The 26,998-nt window shown below is 36.1% G+C and overlaps 1 protein-coding gene across 4 annotated transcripts; it reads left to right on the forward strand.

Moving 5' to 3' along the window:
• Nucleotides 1-1,290: 1,290 nt before the first annotated feature.
• On the forward strand, nt 1,291-24,657 carry ZC3H8 (zinc finger CCCH-type containing 8). Of its 4 annotated transcripts, XR_006734761.1 has the most exons (10): nt 1,291-1,462; nt 5,848-5,944; nt 14,025-14,259; nt 15,285-15,418; nt 17,090-17,212; nt 17,607-17,718; nt 18,766-18,875; nt 19,769-19,817; nt 20,065-20,229; nt 24,153-24,657. XR_006734761.1 is itself a non-coding variant. In XM_045550077.1 (9 exons), exons 1-8 carry the CDS (start codon nt 1,386-1,388, stop codon nt 19,799-19,801), a joined length of 921 nt encoding a protein of 306 aa, XP_045406033.1. In that variant the 5' UTR covers nt 1,291-1,385; the 3' UTR covers nt 19,802-19,817; nt 24,153-24,657. The 4 variants fall into 4 exon arrangements, 3 of the variants coding, with proteins under 3 accessions (XP_045406033.1, XP_045406032.1, XP_045406031.1); XM_045550077.1 differs by lacking the exon at nt 20,065-20,229; XM_045550076.1 differs by lacking the exons at nt 19,769-19,817; nt 20,065-20,229; nt 24,153-24,657 and adding an exon at nt 12,224-12,225 and having other exon boundaries at nt 14,030-14,259; nt 18,766-19,191.
• Nucleotides 24,658-26,998: the final 2,341 nt, after the last annotated feature.

Below are 26,998 nucleotides of genomic sequence, written 5' to 3' on the forward strand. Positions count from 1 at the left end.
TCTGATGCCTTTGCAGGTCAGTTTTTCTTGTTTGATGTTTTTAACCTATCAATCTAATTTCCTTTTGTGTCTGGTTATCTTTTGCTGTATGCTGGACATTTTATGTAAAAAACAAGTATGTATGGTAATAATTGGTTTTCTGGTACCCCTCTAAAAGTGGGTACTTATAGTTTTTATCTCCTTAATTCAATTTTTCTCTCAATATTTAGTAATGATTCATGTAAAATAGGTGATTGCCTATGTTATAAACAATAGAGGAGTTTAGAATTTCCCTGAGGAAGATGTCTAGCTTTAAAGAATTCCCTTTCCTTGTCTGTGGAGTGGACCCTGCTTCATGCCAGGAATCAAACGGTCCCTTCACTTACAGAAGCAAGTCAAGTTCTCTGTCACTGATCCAACCTTAAGTTTGAGCTGCACTTTCTACAATTCCTTTATATGGCATTATGTTAAGCAAAACTGTTTTCCAACCATGTGCTCTATTTTCCTGCCTTTATACAATTCTCTCCATTTAGGATGCCCATTTACTACCCCTAACTTCATCCCTTCCTAAGAAAATTACCTTAAGACCAGCTAAAAGCCACCTCCTCTCCCCTACAAGTCGTCCCAACCAGATGTGCTGTTTTTTCCCTCTCCTGAATTCTTTCAGCACTCCGTACTTTTTAATGGACTTTTCTGCCTTGAAGTTACTTGTGTATTTATTTTAACCTCATTCGATTAGAGACCCTCCAAGTTACATTACCTGTCTACATTTTTTTATTCATCTAAAAAATGTGGATAGTATTAGTACATATTTTACAGAGATTCCTTCATAATCCTGTTATGACGATTAAGTCAGCTAAGACTTGAAAAGATATTTCTAAGGAATGGTAAAGGAGGGCTCGAATTCTAGCGGGTACAGTGCACACTATTCTGGTGACGGGCAAACTAAAAGCCCTGACTTCAGCATTATAAAATTCATATGCAACAAGAACACTTGTACCCCCTAATATTTTGAAATAAAAATGTTTAAAAACAATAGAAAAAATAAATTCTAGCTATTGCTACCATTCCTCAGAAACACTGTGATTCCGATCTAAGAGTTTTCACCAAAGTGAAAGAAAGCAGAGTCCTATGGACTAAATTAAAAAAATTCTGTCTGAGATAATGGGAGAAACAGCACAAGTTCACGTATGTAATCAGTTGGCGCGTGCGCAGAGCCGATGAGGCGCGGGAGAGAGCCGGCCTGCGCAAAGTCGCCGGGGGCGGGGCGGCGCGTGCGCGTGCGAGCGGCGCGTGCGCGGGGCGGGGCTTGCGGCCCTAAGGGCGGAGCTGGGTTCCTGACCTCGCGCTGTGGTTGTTCGTTTGTAGCGACCGGGTCCGCGAGAGGGAGGCTCTCGTCTTGGGTAATGGATTTTGAGAATCTTTTCTCAAACCCCCCCAACCCTGCCCTCGGCAAAAAACCGGCCTCGGACTCTCACGAAAGGTGATCCCACATCTTTTCATCCTTTGAATGTAGGGCCCCAGCCGGGCTCCGCCTCTTCGTTCCTTTTGGATTGGAGGCTGCGCGGGGCCACGTCCGGGCCGCGCCGCGAGGGCCGGTGGGGAGCACGTGGGCCAGCCCTGGCCGGGCGCGACAGTCGGACCGGGAGAGGTCGTGTGGGCGGAGGGGGGTTAGAAGCCGGAGATGGGGTCCAGTTCGTAGACCGCGACGGCCAGGGGCGCCGAGAGCCTGGGCGAGGGGAGCGATTGGGGTGGGAGCGAGGAGGCTCCAAGATGCTCTCCTTTCTCTGTACACCTGCCCCTCTAGGCTAGTTAGGAGCTTGCCACTGTGTACCCATAGCCTGTTGCCCTCTTGCCTGTTTCCATAAGCTCCCAAAGGACAGAGATCATTTGTCGTTTTCCACTGACACATGCTAGGCTTTTTTTTGTAGAAAGGACGAAATCACAAGTTTATTAAGCGGTAGAGAATAAATAGGGAATAACTCTGCCATTAGTTCACCGATTTGCATCAGAAAACCCTAAAGACCATAATAAGGCAACAAACACCATGTGGACTTAATTCCGTTAGGTTGAAAAAGCAAGTGAGCTTAGGCCAAATGGCGCTACTTTGTTGGTCTCATTCTTGGAGACGTGTATAGTGTAGTTTGTTTACACCCAGATATTCTTTCACTTTTTATTCGTTGGAGTTTTAAATGCTAAACACCATCTCTCCTAAACCTAGGTCTTCTATGTTCCCCAATTTTCCTAAGCTGAAACCTTGACACACATCTCACATTCTTTTATTTCCCTCAACTCAGGTGTATCTCTGATTCTGGTTGATTTTACTTCTCGGTATCACTCATGTACTCATTTCACTCCATCTCAAATGCCTTAATTGAAACTATTACCTTAATTGATCATTAGGATCTTTACTACACACTTTACATGAAATATATATCATTACATGATATATATCTCACAAAAATCTTAGGGAGAAGATAATACTGTCTTCGTTTTATAGATGGGAAAACTGAGGCACAGAGACGTTAAATAACCTGCCAAGATTGCACAGTGTAAGTGGCAAAGCTAGGATTAAGTTGCCCAGACAGTCTGACTCCAGGACCCATGATTTCATCACCAAGCTTCTAAAATAAAATAAGACTTATAAATATTGCAAAGAGATAAAGACAATAATTGCTTGTAGATGATATCATTTACTAAGAAAAACAAGAGGAACCAATTGATGAACTATAAAATACATAAGAGAATTCATCACCAAAAACAATAGCATCATTTTAAAAATGGATTATCAGCTATCAATTTAAAAATGTATTGAACAAAAGATCCATTCACAAAAACTTGACTGAAGTACATAAAAGACACTTGGAATTTTGCCAAAATGATAGGTGAAGGATGGCATGGAAGTATGGTGAACTGTCCATTCATATCATTTGCCCATTTTTCTCTTTGGCTGTTGGTATCTTTCAAATTTTAGGATCTCTTGTCTGCGTGTATTTTACTCCCAGTTGTCATTTGTCTTTGACTTTGCCTATGGCATCATTTCTCAATGCGTAAAGGTGTGGGGGTATTTTGGTTTTGTTTTGTGCAAATGAAGCAGTCTTTTCTCTTATGATTTCTGGGGTTTTTTGCTAGTAATTTTTGGATGAAAATACTTTTCATTCATTCAAAAGAAGTTTACTGAATACATGCTATGTAGGAGACATTATTCTAGGCCTTGGGGATATAGCAATAAATGAACAAGAAAAAAATCCCAGTACTAATAAAATTTACACGATTGGGGGAGGGGGAGGCAGATAATACATAAATATATAGTATTTTACGTGATGTTAAATGCCCTGGAGAGAATGAAAGAAGGGTAAGGGGAACAGAAGCACTGGTGAGATGGTAGGAAGTGTGTAGATATTTTAAAGGTAGTTAAGGAGGGCCTCACTGATCACATTGGTAAGTAACATTTGAGTAGGGACTTGAAGGAAGTGAGGGAAGTTGCTATCTAGGGGGGGTGGAGTATAATCTGTGGAAAGGTCCTGAGATGGAGTGATCTTGGTGTGGTTGGATTAGGGAAGTGAAGTGGCCAGAATGACTACTGGAGTGGAGTAAGAGTAGTAGGACTTGAAGTCTGAGAGGTACTGGGGTAGGTTTGAAGGAAGCAGATCATGTAGGGACTTGTAGGTGCCATAATAAGGGCTTTGGCTTTGACTCTGAGATGAGAGGCCATGGTAGTGCTTTCAGCAATGACATCTGGCATATTTTAGCAGGGTCATTCTGGTTATGTTGAGGGTAGAATGTAGGGGACTGAGAGCAACCTGGATTATTAGTGGCAAGAAGTGGTCAAATATGGACATATTTTGAAGATAGAACAAACTGCATTTTTTTCACAGATTGGAGGGGGTTTATAAGAGGAGTCAAGATTGACCTTAAGGTTTTGGTCAGTATCATGAAAGAGATGGAGTTGCTGTTTAAGATAGTAGGAGCATTAGGTTCCAGAGAGAAGAGCAAGAGTTCAGTGTTGGATATGTTAAGATATCCAGGTGGACATGTTGAGTAGGAAGTTAGCTCTGTTTGGATTTTAGGGGAGGGATTTGGGTTGGAGACTTGGATATTGAAATCAACTACATATAGATGGTATTCGAAGCCATGAGGTAGAAGGAGATCACCTCCTAGAATAAGAATATAGACAAAGAAAAAAGAGGTTTGAAGACTGACATTTGAAGTTGTGAAGATGAGCACCCAACAGTGGAGACTGAGAAGAGGCGCCCGGTAAGGAAGAAAAACTAGGAGAACTGAGTATCCTTGAAGCTAAGTAAAGAATATGTTTTACAGAGGAGAGGGTCAACTCTGTCTCATCCTGCTCATAGGTCAGGTAATATGGGCTCAGAATTGTAGACCTTAACAGTGGAGTGGTGAAAGTAGACACCTATTTGGAGTGGGCAGTATGGAATAGGGTGTGGTTTTAAGGCACACTTCGAAGCCTGCCTGCCTGGGCTCAAATCTCAGCTCCGCCATTTGACTAACTCTGTGACAAGTTATGCATCCTTCTTATAATTCAGTTTTCTCATCTGTAAAATGGACTTTTAAAGCAATAATATATGTATCATAAGGTTGTTGTGGTAAGTAGAGTGTGCATGCAGGGACACTTGGCACAGAATAAGCGTTTTGCAAGTGTTGGCTGCTGCTGTTATTGCTATTGTAGTCATTATCTCTGTGCCTAAGGAGAGGTTGCCTCCTGCTCCATGAGATGATTCCTTACTGGAAACTAGAGCAATAAAGGCTCACAAATATTTGATCTTTTTGGCTCTAGGAATGGTAGCTTGGCTCACAGCTTGGCACCTCATCTGATGAATGTAACTCAGGAGCTCCAAGGTCAATGTAAACTGTTGAATTGGATGAAACTGTGAAGCCCAAGTTCCTGTAACTTTGAAAGAAGCACAAAGCCACTATCCACATTCTCCTCGTGCTAGCAGTGCCTTCCGTTTGTAACATGTTCTTTTGAGAATGGATACATTGCCTATTCCTGGCCTTTGTCTGGCATAGAACAGTCTTGTGTTCACTATTTTCTTAAGCTCCCTATATCTCTAGCATCAATGATTAATTAGATTCACCTATACATTTTATTGGCTTCTTTGTTCTCCAGTTTCTTATATTTCCCATCTTCATTTTGAGTTTACTTTTCATTTTGTTGCAATATCCTCAAGTAATTGATGTCTGTGCAGGGTCAGCTTCTCAGTCCTATGAGTCTGAAAACAATTTTTCCTTTTCATCTTTACATTTGAGTATGTTTGTCCCTTTTCTAGTCTCAGAAGGCACCCTGCATTCTGCCTGAAATACCTTTCTCCCTTACATTCCTTTTTGTTTGCTAACTCTTACGTATCTTTTAGGTTCAGAAAGCCCCTGGCCCCCAAGTCCAGGTTAAGTGTTCCTCATATATGCATCTATTTTATCACACCATTTTGAAATAGCCTTATTTTTTCTCCCAAGCAAGTAGGAAGTTCTTAGAAGGCAGGAACAAGATCTGTCTTTTTTATTGTAGCCCATGAGATAAGTCCTAGAGCCTGGTATATGGTGGATATTCAGTATTTGTTGAATAAATGGAATGATAGATGAATGAATGATTTATATAGCTGCTAATACCTGAACATTACCATTGTGTAATCTAAAATTTCATTTGTACAGGTTATTTATAAACATATATTGACATTTACTGCCCACCATAATTTTGTACATTATTTATCTTGAGTATTTGGAATACTGATTTCAAATTTCTTTCAGGGCAAGTTGAAGACAACCCAAAGCAGTTAATTTTAATGTTGTGGTGTGAACCCTTTTCAGGTTGAAAAAATCCTTTTGTGTTATTTGATATTTTTGCTACAGAATCGATGATGAAATAGATGATACAGAAGTTGAAGAAACACAAGAAGAGAAAATAAAATGGGAAGTTAATCTGGAGTGTGAGAAAATTCCCAAAAAAGTAAGATTAAGTTGGCATATTGAAAAAACAGATAGGAATGGATGTGAGAAATTCATGAGGGATCCTATTTGTCTCATTTTAGTAAGCATTTGGGACCCACTTACTTATATCAGGGAACCTTTTTTATACTTTGTTGCTATTTAACATGAATTGTTTTTAGTAATTGGTTTCCATTTTCCCTATTTCTGAAATGGATTGTAAACTGCTTCAAAAACTTCTTTCATATTAGATTAAAATTTTGAGGGCTTTGATTTGCTAACTTAACCAACCTTAGTGATTTATAGTTTAAAGCCTATATTAGTTTGATAGGTTTGCCATAACAAAATACCACAAACTGGGTGGCTTAAACAATAGAAATTTATTGTCTTATGGTTCTGAAGGCCAGAAATCCCAGAGCAAAGTATTCGTAGTGTTGGTTCCTTCGGAGGGCTGTGAAGAACCTGTTCATTCCTCTCCACTTGTTTCTGAAGCATTGCTGGCAATCTTTGGCCTTCTTGGCTCGCAAAAGTATCACCCTCATCTCTGCCTTCATGTTCATATGGCATTCTCCCTGTGTGCCTGTGTCTGATTTCCCTTTTATAAGGACATCAGTCATATTGGACTGGGGCCCACCCTAATGACTTCATCTTAAATTAATTATGCCCGTAATGGCCCTGTTTCCAAATATTGCTGCATTCCGAGGTACTGGGGATTAGGACTTCAAGATAAGAATTTTGGGAGGACACAGTTCAACCCATAACAAACATATGCTCTTCTCTTACCTTTCTTTTTCTCATTTTGAACTTTTCTCATTAAGCTTAATTCTAGCTTTTGATTTAAAGTGAGAGACGTGATTTTTCCTTTCACTTGAACGCTTAGAGGCCATTGTATGGTTATTACTTGGCCTAATTTCAATATCATTGTGTCTCAGGAAATAGGGAGGACCAAGGAAAAGGGAGAGAGACAGAGGAATAGCCTGTGGTGGAGAACACACACAACTTATCCATTAAGTTCACTGTCTTATATGGGCAGGGTTCATGGCATCCCAAAACAATTACAATAGTAACATCAAAGATCACTGATCACATAGCTGGGAACAGTGGCTCACCCTCATAATCCCAGTATTTGGGAGGCTGAGGTGGGAGGACCGTTTGAGCCCAGGAGTTAGAAACCAGTCTGGGTGATATAGCAAGACCCTGTCTCAAATAAATAAATAAATAAATACCAAAAGAACCACAAAGCTCACTGATCTCAGACACAGATCACAATGACAGATATAATAATAATGAAAAAGTTTGAAATATTGTGAGAATTACCAAAATGTGACACATAGGCATGAAGTGTAGCACATGCTGTTGAAAAAATAGCATAGATAGACTTGCTCTATGCAGGGTTGCCACAAACCTTTAATTTGTAAAAAACACATCTGTGAAGTACAATAAAGTGAAAAGCAATAAAACAAGGTATGAGGCCGGGTGCGGTGGCTCACGCCTGTAATCCTAGCTCTGGGAGGCCGAGGTGGGTGGATCATTTGAGCTCAGGAGTTCGAGACCAGCCTCAGCAAGAGTGAGACCCCGTCTCTACTAAAAATAGAAAGAAATTATCTGGCCAACTAAAAATATATATACAAAAAAAAATTAGCCGGGCATGGTGGCTCATGCCTGTAGTCCCAGCTACTCGGGAGGCTGAGGCAGTAGGATCGCTTAAGCCCAGGAGTCTGAGGTTGCTGTGAGCTAGGCTGATGCCACGGCACTCACTCTAGCCCGGGCAACAAAGTGAGACTCTGTCTCAAAAATAAATAAATAAATAAATAAAACAAGGTATGCCTATAATTTTCTTGGTAGGTATCGCACATCTTACATACCTTTTGTTACATTTATTGCTGAATGTTTAATGAAGCTATTATAAATTATGTCTTTTTCAAAGTATCATTTTCTAACTATTGGTTTCTCATTTGGTTGGCATACATCCTTATGTAGGAATGCATGGAAGATAAATTTTTGAGTTCTTATTAACATTTCCGAAAATATCTTGAATTTATCCTCATAATTGATAGTTTGCCTGAAATAGAATTAAGTTTGAGGTTATTGCTCCGTTGTTTTCTGTTATCCAGTGTTGCAAAGGTGAAGTCTTACCAGTTTGATTCTAGTTTCTTTGTGTAAGTATCCTGTTCTTTCTGGAAGCTTGTAGATTCTTCTTTTTATTCTTGGTGTTCTTAATTATATGAGATTGTAAGTCTTTCTTCATTCATCATGCTTAGTGTTATTGTGGTGAGACCATGCTCATATCCTTCATATATGAGACATATCTCTTATTTTTTATCTCTTTTTTCTTTGTATTCTAAGAATTTGCTCTATCTTTATAAGTTATAATTTAACTATTTAGGAGCTCATTCTTGTTTTTAAAGCTTTCTAGCATTGTTTTTTGAATATAATATCTTGAATATCTTTGTGTATTTATTTTTAAAATTTTGATTTCTTTTCCTGGAACCATATTTGCTTCTTCTGGATCAGTTTTTCAGTTATTTTCTTGCTCTTTTGTTTTATTCTCTAGATCAGGGATCAGTAAGCATTTTCTGTGAGGATAAGACAGTAAATAGTTTAGGCTTTTCAAGCCAAGAAGAAAAATTGAGAACGTTATGTAGTTACTTATATAATGAAAGAGAGAAAACAAATTTCCATAACTTTTTATTGACAAAATTTAGCATATAATTGTTTTTATAATACAGGTCTACTAATGAGAAGAATGAGGTTCTTCTTTATGGAATAATTATTTGCTTAATTGGGGTTCAAATTTATTGTTCCGTATCATCAAAATTTATTGCAAAGATTCATCTGTTATGTCAATACATAATAGAACTATTTCACTACAGATAGGTATTGCCAAATACTGATATCAGTTCACCGGCACATGATTTTAATTGAGCATATTCATTGCTTAGAAGGCATTTATGGAACTTTATTAGATTCTTCACTAGGTTTGTCTTTTAATACGTTGTTACTTTGCAGATTAATTACTTCCAATTGACAGTTAAGCGAAGCTCCTCGTTTGCACAATAAATGGATTATGAAATGGTAGTTACCTTTGCTTTTGTATTACCTTTGCTATTGTATTAAAGTCTGAAAAAACAGTGCAGGAATTATAGTTTGAATGTAGACAATACATCTGCAGCAAATTAGTGTGGTTATGGAGATCTTGCTTCTGTTTTAAGTTGGAACAGCCCAGTGATACTAAGCAGTCAGTCTCAATAACATCTGTCAGCTCATTAAGAGCCAGGGAAAACCACTTGAAATCATTTGCCTCGTGTTTTAATTGTCTGTTGAAGTTCCTCCCAGTTTCCTCAGTCTTTGAGCAGCCCTTCAACTGCTACAATCAAGCATGATTTAATTAACTCACCATCAGCTGTCTTTGATTGGCTAACAAATGAGCCGCTCAGAAACTTGCTTTGTGGAGGCTTTGTTTTTGTTTTTTATTTCTGTGAAGAAAGAAATTTGTGATGAGATCATCTGTTTCAAGTTTTCTTATTTTTCTCACTGTTACTTTCTTGTGAGTTTGGAACATTGTGATGAATGCTTAATACTGTAGTGTCCACATATGTTGTGTTCTTTTAGTACTACTGTAGTATCATTATATATTAATAGGAACCACAATGCTTTGCCATCTAATTTGACAGTAAAATAATCCACACTTCACTGGGCCTTTAAATGCATTACATTCAAAGTCTACTTTTCATGCTTGGACCTGGTGGGTATGCACTGGTAATGAAAAAAATGAAATAAAATGGCATGAAGTACTCAGTGAGGAACTCCAAATGCTATAACTGTTATAAATGTTATAACTGTTATAACTGTTACCGCAGTTTGTAGTGCACTGGGCATCTTTGTGAACTGATAAAAATGCCATAATGGTCTCTTTTGCAATTACTCAACTCTGCTGTTACAATGAGGAAGCAGCCAGTATAATACATTAATAAATGAGAGTGGCTGTGTGCCAATGAAACTTTATTTATGGACACTAAAATTTGAATTTTGTACAATTTTCAAGTGTCATTAAATATTTTTTTTTAATTTTTTTGTTACACTTAAAAAAAAGCAACGATCATTCTTAGCTTGTGGGTTATTACAAAAACAGGCGGCAGAGTGGATTTGGCCCTTGGGTTGTAGTTTGCTGACCCCTGCTTAGATTTTTGTGACATGCTTTTATGTTCCCTTCTTGTCCCTTCATTTAAGAAAGGCCTGGAGAGTTGATGGATAGCCTCTGCTGATGTGTTTGGTAGGTCTGTGTCTCTATTAGCCTTTCCTCTAAATGGGAAGGAAGCCTGCCTTGGCATTCAGTAGGTGAGTAGGCTGCATAGGTAGGTAGGTTTCCCAGCAGCGTAACAGTTCTTAAGCTTCTTTGTGCCATGCACCCCCTTTAGCAGTCTGGAGAAGCCTATGGGCCCCTGCTCAGAGTAAAGTTTTTAAGTGTGTAAAATAAAATATGTTGGATTACAAAGAAAATTGATTTTATTGAAGTATAGCTTATCAAAATAGTAAAGACAAATGTGGTAAGACTAATATGTTCTTTACTAATGCACTAAATAGTAAGACCTAGCAGTGGGTCTAATTATTCTAATTTTGAAGTAGTGGTAAATGTAAAAAATATTTTGAGATCTATAGCAACTGTAATGTAATGTATGAAAATACCCGTGATTTGTATTAGTGACAGTCATAGGTACTACTGGTACTACTATGGTTTGTTCCCTGTGTTCAAAACAGGAGAAAATACAAAATGTCAATTTAGGGGTTGATGCAAATAATATGTGATTTTCTTTCCATCTAAGTTCACTGAATTTTCTGAATTCAATCCATAGACCCTTGCGGCGGGGAGGGTGGGGGGTGGTCTCTGGACAGGAGAGTGAAAACCTCTGCTTTAGGGTGAGTGGGATAGAGTATTTTTCTGGTAGGGGTTGTTCCCAAATACACATAGAAAGAAGACTTAGTACCCTTATGTGGGTGATTTTACTGTTCACATGTGAAGCTTTACCTTTTACCAGACTTTTTATTCAATTTCTTTGGATAACAGCCCTCTCTTTTCTCAGGGAAAGTTCCTGGTTAATTATGTCTGGTGAGGAGTAGGGTAGAGAAAATTTGTTATAATAGCTTTGTTTTCATGTAGAATTATAATGCATTGTCATTTATAGCCCCATTTCTCACACTCCAACCTAAGCCCAACCTCTAGGCTGTGGTCTCCAACCCTCAGTACCAGTACCAGTCTTCAGCCTGTTAGGAACCAGGCAGGCTACAGAGCTTCCCGGCCCCAGCTTCATCTCCCTGCACTCCTGTCTGTGGAAAAATTGTCTTCCATGAAACTGGTCCCTGGTGCCAAAAAGGTTGGGGGCCACTGCTTTAGAGTGTAACTTGCTTTTTGATTGTCAGAAATTTGTTGAACTCTGTCAGTTACTGATGAACGCACTTCATGCCTCCCAGACACATACACACTATTCTCTGTACTTTTATTTCTGTTGGGGTGTCAGGAGGCCTTACCAGTTTACTAAGCCATCCTGAATCAAAAGCAAGAAAACCTTTTACTTGGAAAAAAAAGCTACTTTATTTAGACTCCTTCACAAAAGGAGAAAAGGATTGTAATCATGTTTGTACACTTTCCAGATTATACCTTTGTGAACAACAAACTGAAGCATTGAGTTTACAGCTAGCTAAGTGAAGAAAAGTATTCAGTAATATGTATTTCAGTGCCTTCTGAAAAGACTCATTAGTAATATTCATCTCTACTGTATAATAAAACAACATAATTGATGATTGTCATAGTTTTATTAATTTGCCAGCTCATCTCATGTCTTCATTTAATACAAATTAGACGTTATTACTTATGGTAAAAGGAATCGCTTCAATACTGTAGGTCTATGTGTTTTGTGCAAGTAGAGGACACTTAATCACTCATTTGGATCATTTTAATATTTTGATTTGGATACAATGAACAGAATCTTATCTCTGTGTGTTTGAGTAAGCTAATCGTGGGGGCTGCTGCATATTGAATAATCGTTTTGGTTCCCCCTATGCCCACCAAGTAAAATTAAAGAGCAGAACCAAGGCAAACATAACGATCTATCACAAGAGTTAGCCAACTTTTTCATAAAGGATAAGACAGTGAATAGACTTTGTGGGCCATGTTGTATCTGTCACAACTAAGTACAACTAAGACAACATGTAAATGAATGGGCGAGACAGTGTTCCAGTAAAACTTTATTTTCAAAAACAGGTAGCCAGGCTGAAGTTTGCTTACCCCAACCTATCAGTCCAGAAGTTACATTTACAAGTTTGTTCTATGGTGTTAGTTGGACAAAGGTGCTCTCTTTTGAAGCCTTGCAGACAAAGAACTTGGTGGCCTGAAGATTGTTAGATTGGTTGGTAGTCTTGTCTGGCATAATGAAGATAAGGTGTACATTGAAGCCATTGTCAGATCAAGAAACTTCCTCAGCTTGTTTGGATTCTTTAAACAGGGAGCAAGTTCATTTTCTAGGCTTATAATCAATCTGGTGGAATATCTCCTAACTTTGTAGTTAACCATCACATGTAAACCATTAAATTGGGACATCGAGTACATTTTATAATAGTGATTCTACTGTTTTGTTTTTTGTTTTGTGCTGCCTTAGTCAGTTGTCATGTGAAAGTAAATACAGACCAGGCCCCAAAGTATGCTTTGGAACAGAATCATTGGCCACTGTAATGATAGGCATGTCATCTCTTCCTGACATCGCATAGGAGCCCTTTGGGACTTGGTCATTTTTTAAAATAAGCTTTTTGGTTAAAATTTATCATATAAATTATAATTATACAGTTTGATATACCTCTGTCACCAAGTGTAGATACCTGTGTAATGGATGCTTGAAAATTTTTATACAGAAATTGCTTTAAGTATCTGCTGTGATCAGCTTGGCCTCCTCCAAAGTCAGCTCCCATACCTGGGTTTCTGTTCCAGTGAGTGGTTGGGTTCTCTGGTGTTGCCTTGGGGCCCTTTTAACAACAGAGTTAGAAAAACTATTTCTGAAAATGAACTTGATTTCAAATAACAGGGAAGTTCTTTCTTCCTTGTTGTTGCTGCCACTATTGCTATGAGTTACAGGAGAAAGAGTAGGCTTTGGTAGCTGAAATGTATCTTAAGTTAAATGGGCCATAGTAGTTTACTTGGTGTTTTATGAAATGGTAAATTATTGAATGAAGACATTTAAAAGTATTGTCAAAGAAATCATTATATCAAAAAGACACCTCCACTCATATGTTTATCACAGCACAATTCTCAGTCACAAAGATATGGGATTAGCCTACATGCCCATTAATTGATGAGTGGATAAAGAAAATATACACTATAGAGTACTACTCAGCGATAAGAAAGAATGAAATAATGTCTTTTGCAGCAACTTCAATGGAACTGGAGACCATTATCCCAAGTGAAGTAACTCAGGAACAGAAAAATAAATGCCATATGTTCTCATTTATAAGTGGGAGCTAAATTATGGCTACACAAGGGCACACAGAGTGATATAATGAACATTGGAGACTCACAGTGGGGAGACAGGGTGAGGATGAGGGATGAAAAATTACCTGTGGAGTGCAATATACACTACTTGGGTGATGGGTACACCAAAGCCCAGACTCTACCACTTTACAGTGTATATATGTAATGGAATTCAACTAGTACCCCCTAAATCTATTAAAATTTAAACAAAAGAAAGAGAAAAAAATAAAAGTATTGTCAGTGCAAAGGCAGAAATGCAATGTGAGAATACTGTAATCCATTTATATCAAATAATTAAGATTTGGGGGTTTAGACTTTTAATTCAGTAAAATGCATACAGTGTATAAATTCAGAATCTTCCCTTAAAGTGTCTTTAAAGATGGATTTGTCATACTGGTTTGTTAATTCATTTTTAATTTTGGAAAATTACAAATATATGAGTGGAGAGAATACTATATGAACCCCATGTGCCGAAGACCCAGCTTCAACAATGATGAATTCATGGCCAATCTTGTTTTCTTCTAAATAACCAGATTGTTTTGAATCATATTAGGTTTTTAAAGTTGAAAATTCAATTTTTACTTAGTTTAGGCACTTTGGAAACTCTACAACGTCACCAAGGAGTTTGCCACGTAGAAAATCAAGAAGTAAGGACTATGATGTGTATAGTGATAATGAAATCTGCAGTCAGGAATCAGAAGATAGTTTTGCCAAGGAGCTTCAGCAGTACATACAAGCTAAAGAAATGGCAAATGCTGCTCAATCCCTACCATTTCCTGAAGAATCTATGAAGAAAGAGGGAGCAAAAGATACTCAGCAGGGTAAGGATCAAACTATTAATATTTCATCATTTAAAGTTTATCTAAAGAAGTCATCACAGTTGTCCATATATGGCCAGGGGTTTTTTCCTTGCTCTTTATCTCATGATACATTCGATCATGGTTTTCATGGATCTTTACACCAGACTTGGGCTTGTATGGCCCAAGATCCCACCTAAGACCTGCTGCTTGGTGTATAAATGCTCACTGTTTGTAGGAGCTGGGGGTGCAGGTGAGCCATGTAGCAAAGGCCATGGCTTTTTCTAAAGGCAGAATGCTAAATCCCTGACCTCTGCATGTATGAAGGATAGGATGCCTGTTTGTATTGCTGTCATTTGAAGAAGACTTGACTGGTTGTATGTCAGACTGGAACTCGGAAACATATTCTTTTAGATTACTAAAATGAGATTTGGCTGTAAATATGAGGGCAACTAGAAATTGTACGTGAAATTCATAATACTCTTATTGTTTTCTTCCTCTAAGTGTTTTTTCTATTTAAAATGGATCGATAGATTAAATCTATATAAAATGTTTTCAGTGAAAAATATGACAGTAATATATGAAGTCATTTTAAATATTGGAAGCTTTTACCTTTATAGTGCTATGGCAATTCCTAATTAGATCCATCATACTCTGAACACTTCAAAAGGCATCTGGCTTGTGGCTTGTAAGATTGATTTCATTAATTATCTTGCTTTTTTCCTGACAATATCTTATATATTTTCAAAAAGAATGAATTGCGGTGCCCTGGAAGATATTTCAGGAAAAAAAAGTAATGAATTGGGAATCTAGTGTATATTATAATTCTCTTTTTGATCTCTTAATCCCAGAAATTCTAGAAAGACAGGTCAGTATCTTACCAGTTTTCACTCACTGAGCTGTAGAGAACTTTTTCTGGATTATTCTAAGACATACTTCTTAGAAGTAAACTATGTTCATTCATTGTCTGGTTACTGAAAAAAAAAAAAAGAAGTAAACTTGCTATTATACTTCTATGTTGTTTTTTAAATTAACTTTTTTGTTTTTAGCTGCTAAACAAAAAAATAACAGTATTAAAGCTGATCACAAGAATGGTAAAAAGAAGAAAATGAAGCGAAAATGGCCTGGCAGTGGAAACAAGGGACCAAATGCTTTGCTGAGGAACAGTGGCTCACAGGAACAGGTATAGGATCATAGGCTTGTAGGAGGACCCCTGTATGCTTTTGGATTTTTATCTTATACTTCAGTGACAAGAAGTTTTATGTGATAGTGAGAGATGGGAGCATCCCACAAAATCAGGGTTTTCTGATGGCGAAGATCTCCTTTTGCCGAGAGTGGGCTCTCCATGTTCTTCCTTATTACAGCTTCCTTCCCTTTCACTCATTAGCTGCCAGCACCCATTTTAAGCCTTAGTGTTCTCCCTGTTGCCCTGAATACATGAATATAAGCCCCTTGATTTTTGAGTGTTGTACTGTCAATGACTATGGAAAAGTGGGAAGCCCAGAGAAGATCGAGTAGTCATGAGGTCATTTCAAAGGCCATAGAGTCCTACAAAGTTTGTCCTTCGTCTGTTGGTTCCTGACTCCCTCTAGAAATTCAAAATGAATATTTCTAGGCATTGGCCTTACCAAATCTCCCTACCCACTACCCTCCTGGTATTGCGATTTTGTTTGTAGAAATTCCTCTTCCTTGGTCTGCGGGTGTAATCAGGGTAGGACAATAAGTGACTCCTCTCGACTCTGCTTTTCTGATGGAAAAATGGACTTTAAATTGGATGGCAACCTTTTTATTAGGCTTGTCACAGGGAACCAGAGTAAGGGCTTATAAAATATTAGAAATACCAAATATTATAGATCAAAATCCATTATATGAAATCTATCCCTGCCTCTTTATTTTACAAATGAGGACTCTGAAGCCCTAGGGTTCAGGTAATTGTCTGTAGTCACACAGGGCCAAGCCACAGCTAGAAGAACTTTGTGTCCTGACCCCCAGTCAGTACTCCCTTTCATTTGGTTTACATTGAATCAAATGATTATTAAGCCAAAGGTAACAGCCTTTCTACATGAGGAAAAAATTCTGAACACATATGATAGACTTTAATAATATAACCAGATAAAACCAGAGATTTAAACTGACACCTATAAGGCATAATTTTGGTGGTGCTAAGTGGAAATTCAACATTATTGCAAAGCAGATCATATAACTATACAGTCAGCTCCTTTGTTTGTACATACTGTATTCCTAGAACTGTATTCAAAAGTTTGGTATGCAAAAGCTGTAAGCTGTGTACTACAAGTTAAAAGTAATATATTTCTGAAGAGCTTGAATGTATTATAAAATTCCCCTTTTGTTTTTTATATAAAAATGACCTTTAGTTTTATATCTTTATCACCATATCTGAAGGTATATTTCTAGTTACATTTGTGGATTCAAGCTGGTCGGTATACTCAACTCACACCCACTGGGCATCTCATTGAAACTATGGATTTCACTGCTTTGGGCTGACCCCATGACTTCCACCTTTCTCCTTGTTCTAAAGATCTCTGTTCTTAGACTTCACTTTTTATCACAAGTACTAAAAAATTCATTTTTTAATTTTATTCATTCTTTTAAGGGCAACATATAAAATATTTCAATTGCACAAGCACTAATATTCAATGGTGAAATGCTGTTGAAACTAACAAAACATTCATTTCTAAATTGATGTACAAAAGTCCAGATCTTACATGTGAGGGCCAGTTTAGAAGAGTGAGTTTTTAATATTTTAATGGTGATTTAAAATAATTTTGTGCAACAGAATAAAATATTCAATTTTCTATTTCTCACATTTAATTTTTTGTTTTTGTTTCTAAAGGATGGTAAACCTAAAGAGAAGCAGCAGCATGTGAGAATGAGTCAGGGATTCATCAACCAACATACAGTGGAATACAAGGGAAAACAAATTTGTAAATATTTTCTTGAAAGGAAATGTATTAAGGTATAAAACTGTGTAAGCAAAAATATACTAAAATGTACTAAAACAAACTGCTGTTTCTATTGACACTCTTTTAAATCATACCTTTAGGTTGTTAAAACTCTTTCCTTCTGGAAAAGGTTCAATTAGAAAATTTTAGTAAAGTATTCTGTTTAAAAAAGTAGATAAAGTACGTAATTTTAAAAGATGATTTGTGTTAAAAATGCTTAGGACTTAAGGAAATTTTAAGCAGTTATATGTGAGGTACTTACAAGGTAACTCATTAAAATTAGACTCTACTGCTTCCTAAGACTTTGGTTCTTTCTGGAATCATTTGTATCTTTAAAGTTTAATAGGAATTAAATTGTAATGACTTATAAGAAATAATGACTTTTCCTTGTTCCTTCTTTTGCCTTAGGGAGACCAGTGTAAATTTGATCATGATGCAGAGATAGAGAAGAAAAAGGAAATGTGTAAGTTTTATGTACAAGGATATTGTACCAGAGGTGAAAACTGTCTGTATTTGCATAATATCCTTTATGACAAGATACAGTAACTTTACTCTTCGTAGATATTTACATGAACATTTTAAATATGCAAAATTTTTAATAAAACCAATGTTTTAGTATAACAAAATTACATTATCCAAGCCCAGCTTAGTATCAAAGTGATTAAATTATACATAGATTTTTTTTTCCCCATAAGAAAGGAAAAATAACTTCCTTAGACAATCTCTCAAATGATGATTCTTTCTGCTCAACCTGGGTGGTATTGAGGGTTCATGAGACCTATTCAAGTCCCTTTCTGATACATGTACAGAAAGACTGCCGGAATTTCTGCTGTGACATTGACTAATTGAATGTATATTCAGAAAAGCTATTTTATTAAAAAGGCAGGGCTTGAATAATTTGGGAGTACTTATTTCCTGTATATTCTGTACTATATAGAGGTTAATTGTACCTTAATTTGAAGAATAATCTTAGCTCTTCAGTGCAAATGATGCAGACATGTTATAAAAACATGAAGCATAAACATTTTAGGGTAATAGCACCTTTGGTCACCACAAAAGTTGTTTTTCTTCAGTCATTCAGTATAAGGAATCTTAAATTCTAACTTGAGGATTTTTTTTCCTAGAAAATAATATTGAAGTTGTATAAATTTATTCTATTTTGAACAAGCCTAATATTTGAAGGATTCAGGTTTGTAAGACATATCATTGTTATTGACTGTGATTCCTCTACCCCAAAAGAATGCGTTAAAAATAATCACATTTCTCAAGGTGTTTAAAATATATATCCTTTTCATATTTCAATGAAACCTATCTGTAGTCTATTATAAGAATGGATATGAAGAAAAAAGTGTCTTGTGATGGCCAATAAACTTGATTTATGTAATCTTTCAAAAGTTAGATTTTTTGTGTAACCCAATTAATAATTTATTTTCTCATATTTTAAATAGAGAATTCAGTGTTTCTACTAGTATAAAAATACTTCATATAGGAAAAATAAAGTCATTAAAATAACAACAAATTATTTCAGTTCAATTAAAATTGTTCTCTTCCTTGACATTTGTGTTACATGAATATCCTTGCAAGTTTTACCATACAGGAACAAAATGTTATCAGGGTGAGTACTGCAAGTTTTCACATGCCCCACTGACTGCCGAAACACAAGAACTGTTGGCTAAAGTAAGTACAATTTTAATAATCTTTTGTTTTTCTTTTTTAAAGAATATATTTGAACTAAGGATGAGAATTGAAGATACTGTTCCTTAAGGAGAGGGCCTCATAGGTTGACATATGGAATATATTAGAACTGATAATTTAAGAATTTACTTCAGGTTAAAAAATTACTTTTCATTTGTATATTTTTCCTTACGGCTGAAAGGAAGATTTATACTCATTGCTGATATAAATTGGGATACTCTTAAAACCCTCAATGTTATTAGCAATTTTAATAGCTAAGCTAAACAAAAGAAAGTAAAGCAGATAAGAGAAATATTAATAGTACTCCTGTTATAAAGATTCTTAGAAAGAAAGTTGAGAGTCATAGGTTGATAAACATGTTAGAGTTATATTCAAGAATAATCAAGTAGTAATTTCAAAGTGTTTTCTTCAAATATTCTTTCAGTCAGTGAGAAAAGATTATTGAAAAATTATAGTCATTTATAGTCTTTTACTTCCTGTGTTAGTCGGAGCTAGTCTTTTCAAAATTAAATTGAAATGTACGTGAAAATAAAGATTCTTTTAAAATCAACCATACCATCTTGTGGTGAAATGTTCCCTTGAGCATATGCAAATATTAGAAAATCAAAAGTACTTATTTCTAGATATTTTTATGTTGTAAAATATGAAAGGTTACTGTGGAATTAGAATTTGTACCAAATGTTTAGTTTATTTGTATAAAATATGTATTGAAAAATGATATGTAAAATTAGTTTCCAGTTCCTCTTACAGTAGTAAATACTAGATTATTATTAGGATGGATGTTACTGGAATCATTTGAGAATTGTCAGTATGACAGTGTACCTGAATTAGACATTAATGCATAAAAATGATTATGTGATTTTTTTTCTTATTAGGTTTTAGATACTGAAAAGAAGTCATATAAATAAAATAGACATTAAAAAGGTAAAATTAGAATTTACCACATTTTTCTTTTTTTTTCCCCCTTTAAACCATCTCTAGAAATTGGCATGGCAATCTCAATAGGGCTTTTTCCATTTTCTCAAATAGAAGTATTTTTCTCTTACCTCCCCCACTAAAAAAATTGTAAGCTACTTGATACGTATACATAGCTATGTGGATCTCTATCTGTCTGCTTCCCTGCGTGGGTCTATCATTTATATTTTTATTCTCCTCTTGTGTTTCTTTGCAGATGGACCCAATGTGTATAATTCGTGAAACAGTATATTTAGTTTTGCTTATGTTTAGAATTCCTTTAGATGATATTATACTCTGTATTACTGCGGTCCCCAACGCCTAGGCCACAGGCTGGTACTGGTCTGTGGCCTGTTAGGAACCTGGCTGCACACAGCAGGAGGTGAGCAGCAGTTGAGCAAGCAAAGCTTCATCTGTATTTACAGCCACTCCCCATGGCTTACCTCCCCCATCCCTGGCCACCCCCCTGCTTGGTCCATGGAAAAATTGTCTTCCATGAAACCAGTCCCTGATGCCGAAAGGTTGAGAACTACTGATGTATTAATTGGTCACTTGCTGTTTTCATTCAACATTATACTTATAAGATTCATTCATGTAAAAATGCATGCAGCTGTCATTCATTTTTCTCCTTTATAGCATTTCATTCTATGTATATGTTATTTGTCATACTATTATTAATGGATATTTAGGTTATTTTCAGTTCTTTCACAAGGTATTATAAATATTCATACATGTGTCTGTCTGTTGGTATAAATATGCTTGAGTTATCCAGGGTATATACCAAGGAGTAGAATTGTATCATCTTAAAACTTAAGATAGTACCAGTTTTTTTGTAAAGGAGTCATAACAGTTTATACTCCTAAAAATTGTGTAGAAGAACTCTAGTTATTGCACATTTACCAATATTGTTATATTGCTAATACTTTAAATTTTTTTGGTTAATCTAATGGGTGTAAAAATACAGTTTCATAGCTTTATTTGCATGAAGTACAGCATCTCATGCTTATGGACCTTTGAGTTTCATTTTTGGTGAAATCCCTCTTGATGTCTTTTGCCCATGTTTTTTTGGTCTCATTGTCCTTTATATATTAATTTTATATATTCATGATAAAGTCCTTTCTGCAGTATGTGTGGCAAGTCTTTTCCTAGTCTTTTCCCAGTTACCTTAAAGGGCACAGGAATATATCACTCTGTTGATAGTGTCCTTTGCAAAGTTTTTCATTTTCGTGAAGCCTAATTTATATCTATTTTTAATTTTGTTGCCTATGCCTTTGGTGTCATACACAAGAAATCATTGCCAAATTCTTTGTTGTGAAGCCTTTCCTTTATGTAATCTTCTAGGAGTTCTATAGCTTTAGCTCTTATGTTTGATCCATTTTGAGTTAATTTGTATGGATTATCTAAGACAAGGGTCCAACTTCATTATTTTGCATGTACATATCCAGTTTTCCCAGCACCATTTGTTGAAAGAGTGTCCTTCCTGCATTGAATGGGCTTGGCACCCTTCTTAAAAATTATTTGACCGTATATGTTAAGATTTATTTCCAGCCTCTCTATTCTGTTCCATTGGTCTATATGTCTGTCTTTATGCTGGTGCCACACTATTTTGATTACTATAGCTTTGTAGTAACTTTTCAAATCAGAAGTATGAGTCATCTAACTTTGTTCTTTTTCAAGATTGTTTTGACTATTCAGGGTTTCTTGAGATTTCATGTGAATTTTAGGGTGGATTTTTCTGTTTCTGCAAAAAACACCATTTCAGTTTTGATAGAGATGGTATTGAAGGTACAGATTGTTTTGGGTAGTATTGATATTTTAATATTATTGTCTTCTGTTATTGAGCATGGCATGTCTTTCCCTTTATTTATTGTCTTTGATTTCTTTCAGCAACATTTTGTAATTTTTATTGTACAAGTCTCATCTCCTTGGTTAAATCCTAAGTACGGGCCAGGCGCGGTGGGTCACACCTGTAATCCTAGCACTCTGGGAGGCCGAGGCAGGTGGATCATTTGAGCTCAGGAGTTCGAGACCAGCCTGAGCAAGAGCGAGACCCCGTCTCTACTAAAAATAGAAAGAAATTATCTGGCCAACTAAAAATATACATATAGAAAAAATTAGCCGGGCATGGTGGCGCATGCCTGTAGTCCCAGCTACTCGGGAGGCTGAGGCAGTAGGATCGCTTAAAAGCCCAGGAGTTTGAGGTTGCTGTGAGCTAGGCTGACGCCACGGCACTCACTCTAGCCCAGGCAAAAGAGTGAGACTCTGTCTCAAAAAAAAAAAATCCTACGTACAGTTGACCCTTGAACAACATGGGGGTTAGGGGTGCTACCCCCATGGAGTAAAAAAAATCTACATATAACTTTTGACTCCCCAAAAACTTAACTATTAACACTAATAGCCTACTATTGACGAGAAGCCTTACAGATAATACAAACAGTTGATTAACACATAAATACACCAGTATTTACATATATTTTATACATTCATAACTGTTTCTTAATTTTTTCAATAATTCTAGGGTATGCAGTTTGTAAGGTTTTTCAAATTGTCACAAATCTCCAAAAACTTTTCCAATATATTTTTTGAAAAACATCCATGTGTAAGTGGACCCACACACTTCAAACTTGTACTGTTCAAGGGTCAACTGTATTTTATCCTTTTTGATGCTATTGTAAATGGATTTTTTTTTTAATTTCCTTTTTAGATTGTTCATTGTTAGTGTGTAGAAATGCAACTGATTTTTTTGTGTTAAGATTTTCTACATATAAGATCATAGGATAGATATTTTCTTAACTAGAAGAGTTTATGTTTCAATAAGATTGTCCAGTTTCTAAACCTTGAATAGAGTTCCCCTCTGAAAACATCAGCATCTGGTGCCAGTTTCATTTAAGAATGTCCCTTATGAAGCAATAAAAATTATTAATGTTATTAAACCTCAACTCATATAATCTTTTCAATATTATGTCTAGCAAAATGGAAAGATATATTACTGCATACTGAAGTGGTATTATCAAGGAAAAGCACTTGTGCTGTTATCTCAGTTGAAAGCTGAATTAGCTGTTTCTCATGAATACTATTTTTACTTGAAAGAACAACTGAGGTGAGGTGGTGTGTGCCTCTAGTCCCAGCTGCTCAGGAGGCTGAGGCAGGAGGATTGCTTGAGCCCAGGAGTTCAAGTGTGAGTTCAGCCTAGGCAACACAGCAAGACCCTATCTCTTAAAAAAAAAAAAAAGATGTTTGGCAGGAACTTTTCCACAAATGAACAGAGTGACCCTGTCACTTCGAGGAAGACAACTGAAAATATTTATCAATGATAAAATTCAAGCTTTTGAGCAAAAATTACAATTTTAGAACATTTGATCTGCCTCTGTGAGCTTAAAAGCTTTCATATACCTAAAGACTTTTTTGGTAAGATTTATTGATGATACTAAGGAATGTGATTTTTAAAACACTAAACTATATAATGAAACATTTGGAAGATCTGCATAAATTAGTACCCTAATAATTTCCAAATAATGCAAGATACAAAATTATGCATGGGTAAGACATCCATCCAACCTACAATATGACCAATGGATTTTAATGCAATAGTACAAAAAGTTTATTGATGTGGTTTCATATTCTGCACTGCATCTTGAAATTTGTTTCCATTTGCTTTTAATATTCATTTGCCCATCATTTTATTTTTGCTTTTCTGAATAATTTTTAGGTTTGTTTCTTGTATGGAACATATATAGTTGGCTTTTGCCCTGTGAGCTAAACCAAAATCTTTTTCTTTTGATAGGTGTATTAAGTCCATTCACATTTATGGATATGACCAAACATTTGACTTAGTTGCTATCATTTTATAGTTACTGTGTTACATTTGCATGTTTTTTCTATCATGTGTTTTCTTTGCTCTTTATTTTTTCTTTTTTCATCTCAATTTTATTCTTTTTGCTGTTTTTCTGCTTTTGTCCAATAACTCTTACTATGTTTCCATTCAAATCTATTCTTTCTTGTAATATAGTTTTCATTTTACATGTGATTTTATTTCCTTGTATCATTTCTGATGTCAGTCAACTCTTGTTTCATTACTTCTATTTTTTTGTTCGGTTCTAGTCTTAAGTTTTTGAATTTCAATTCAAGGTATTTCATTTTCCCAAAGAGGAGTCTTTAATTATTTAGATGTTTGTGTTATAGTTTTCTTCTGCTGCATGGGTTTTTTTTTTTTTTTTTTTTTTTTGGAGAAGGAGGCGGTAAGTGTGGCTAAGTTGGTAATTTTCACAAGCTAATGTGTTTTTTGTTCTCTGTTTTCTTCTGTAGCATTATATAGATGAAGAATGTTTAAGCCTATGCCTGTTCATGACTGGTGATTTGGAGTAGTTTACAAGATTCTTCATTCAAAGCGCCCTCTTGTGTCATTGGAATGATGTGCAGCTTCTTTATGGATGGGCAGAGGGCTGGGATCTAGTGTACAGGTGTACAAGGGATTGGTCTTCCCTGAAGTGTTCCTGCCGGTGGAACAGGAGAGCAGCATATATGGCAGAGATGCTGGCTGATGGGTTGCAGAAGTCTCTTCTGATTGATTTAGTTTTCTCAATAAAATAGGAAGCAAGGTTAGGCTGAGTGAGGATGGGTGAAGAGGTATAGGAAGTTTGAGGAGAGAAAACTGCTAGGAAGACATTGGCATAATAAGTGGACTATGAAAATAGAGCTAGATCTCTTCATGTCATTAAACATTTTCACATGTTTTTAATGGTTGCTCGCAATTTCTTTTGAGAGTTAAAATATGGTTTTATAATATTGTAAATAAATTTCCTGTTGGGCATTTGTTTCCAGTTTCTTAGTATTATAATAAATAAAATGGATTCCAGTTTCTTACTGTTGTAAATAAAATGGAAAAATATCTCTTGCTATATCATTCCTAAACTTTGAGTTCTTAACTTTTCTGTTGTTAATATATAAGAATATTTATATTTCTCATTGGTTTATAAACTGTAGTTAGATTAAATGTAAAATAGAAACTTTAGGAGTGTAATGATGTCTTTAACACAATATTCAATGCAAAATTTTCCAAATATAAATAATATTCTAAATATGCATTTCTATATAGTAGTATTGATTATTATTAGACAAATGCCATGAAGTTGAAACTGTCATCATCATATTGTTTTATTGCTGGGAAAAATAATAGTATTACTAACTTGTTGGACATATAGAGTACACCAAAGGTAGTGACACTTCTTAGCAAAGTCCTCTTTGAAAATAAAAGTCAAAGTTATTTTGGTTGTAATCTTATCCCACTAAAGCAAGAAATGGGATTGGATATATTCCAAGCAAAGGTTTATCAGGCAGCACCTAAGAAAGTAGGAAACCAGGATACATCCTGGGCCCTTAGAAGCAGGAAAATGACCTGAGAGTGAGTCATCTCTCTGTGCCCTGTTGCTGTCTGCCAAGCTGATTGGTCCACTCGCTGGCTGTGGCGACAGAAGAGGGCCAGGCAGTAGAAGCTGCTAAAGGAAATCACAGAGGAGAGAGGCCAAGCTGGCTCTTTAAAGGGGTCTGTTACAAAAATCCTTGGTAATTTAATGAAATTATACAAGAGAGTAGTTAGAACCCATAGAACAGATACTTTCTGTCTTCTTTAAAGATCATATATAACTTTAAGGAATTCGAGATCCTGTCATAGCTCACACTTGTGAAAGGTAAATTTTATGGCAAAACTGTTGTAAGCTAATACTCGCCCACATGAATAATAAGCCAACCTTAATGCACACTTTGCATGTGCCAGGTACTATGCTATTTTATTTTATACTGTTTAACTTTCTTATTTAAGCCTCTTATTTAAGTTTAGCAACCTTATGAGGTGGATAATGTAATCCATTGCATAGAAAGAGAATAAATAGGAACGTTTATCTATTTTTTTTATTTTCATAAGCTCTGTAAATACTTGTAATTATTAGATTATAATATAAATTGTTATATATATTACAATCTAACAATTTCCTGATATTACCTCATGTATATTTTGATACTTATGAAGTATAAATGTTTATATATAAAGTTTATATATAAGAGAAAAATAATTCTTACATTCCTGAGACAGTACTCATCTCACTTATAAACTTAAAAGACCAGGCAGAGGTTTGAGAGACTTAGAAGTCAAATAGAGAAGTTTAAAAACCTCTTATTTTACAAATGATTATTTTGAAGAGGCAGGCATATCTGTGTCAGTGGAATCCCTTAACTTGTGTTAAAGCAAGCTGGAAGAGAGACATGTTCTCTGGAATGTGCCCTGTGCACCCAAAGCAGCCTTTAGGGTGTGCATCTCTCGTACCTGGGTTATTGCGGCACCTTCAGCTGATCACCTGCCTCCCTGCTCCACTTTCTTCTCTGCAGTTCACTCGGGTTTCCTCAGAACTGGTTTCCCCGCGTACTGCTTCAGCCGTGCCTCCACTGTGTAGTTCTTGAATCAAGATCTGTTTGTCTGCCTGGTTTAAAGGTGCTCTGTAGCCTGGTGTCTCAGCCATACCGAGCTTGATTCCTACCTCCCTCTGCTGTCTCTGCCGCCCCTTGGTTTCCTCCTGTGAGGTCTGTCTCACAGACTTGCTGCAGCTCCAAGCAACTGTATATATAATAATACCATAGTCGGTTTTAAAAAGCCAGGCCAGGAGAAAAATAGGTACGAAAGTTGTATGGGAAAATCTGTACACAGATGTCATTTGTACATACATGTCATTTGGCCAGCATGGTTAGCAAGGCTGTATTCAGTTTACTTCTGATCTCTGAAGCCACAGCAAAAAGGATGAGGTGATCAGCTACTTATTTCTCATTATCAGGAAGAAGGTGGGAGGTAAAACCTCTTTTAATAATTTCATAAAAACAATTCTTATGTGGGTCTTAATTATGGAAATCACTAGAGTGGACAAGATTCTCATTTCTAAAATTCTTTGTGACAGGTTATTTATGTGGCTTTTTTTTTGTGGTCAGTTATTAAAAGGTACACAACAGTAAAACTCAAATCTTTTTGTCAGTTCATGAGATAATATAGGTCAAGTATGTAGCATTTTGGTGTTTTGACTTTGTCCAGTTGTAGAACTTAAGAAATTCAGACTAGGAGATGTTAAATGACTGCCTGTTTTAATAGGTTTCCTGACTTCTAGCATAAT

The sequence above is a fragment of the Lemur catta genome, chromosome 4 (assembly GCF_020740605.2).
Source record: "Lemur catta isolate mLemCat1 chromosome 4, mLemCat1.pri, whole genome shotgun sequence".
Taxonomy (NCBI): Eukaryota; Metazoa; Chordata; class Mammalia; order Primates; family Lemuridae; genus Lemur; species Lemur catta.

Bases quoted from the DNA above. Each gene is read 5' to 3' on its own strand.
- ZC3H8 (XM_045550075.1), top strand. From the start codon at position 1,386: ATGGATTTTGAGAATCTTTTCTCAAACCCCCCCAACCCTGCCCTCGGC. The intron at 1,463-5,847 runs GTGATCCCACAT...TTTTTGCTACAG, and splicing joins GCCTCGGACTCTCACGAAAG to AATCGATGATGAAATAGATG. The intron at 15,419-17,089 runs GTATAGGATCAT...TTGTTTCTAAAG, and splicing joins ACAGTGGCTCACAGGAACAG to GATGGTAAACCTAAAGAGAA.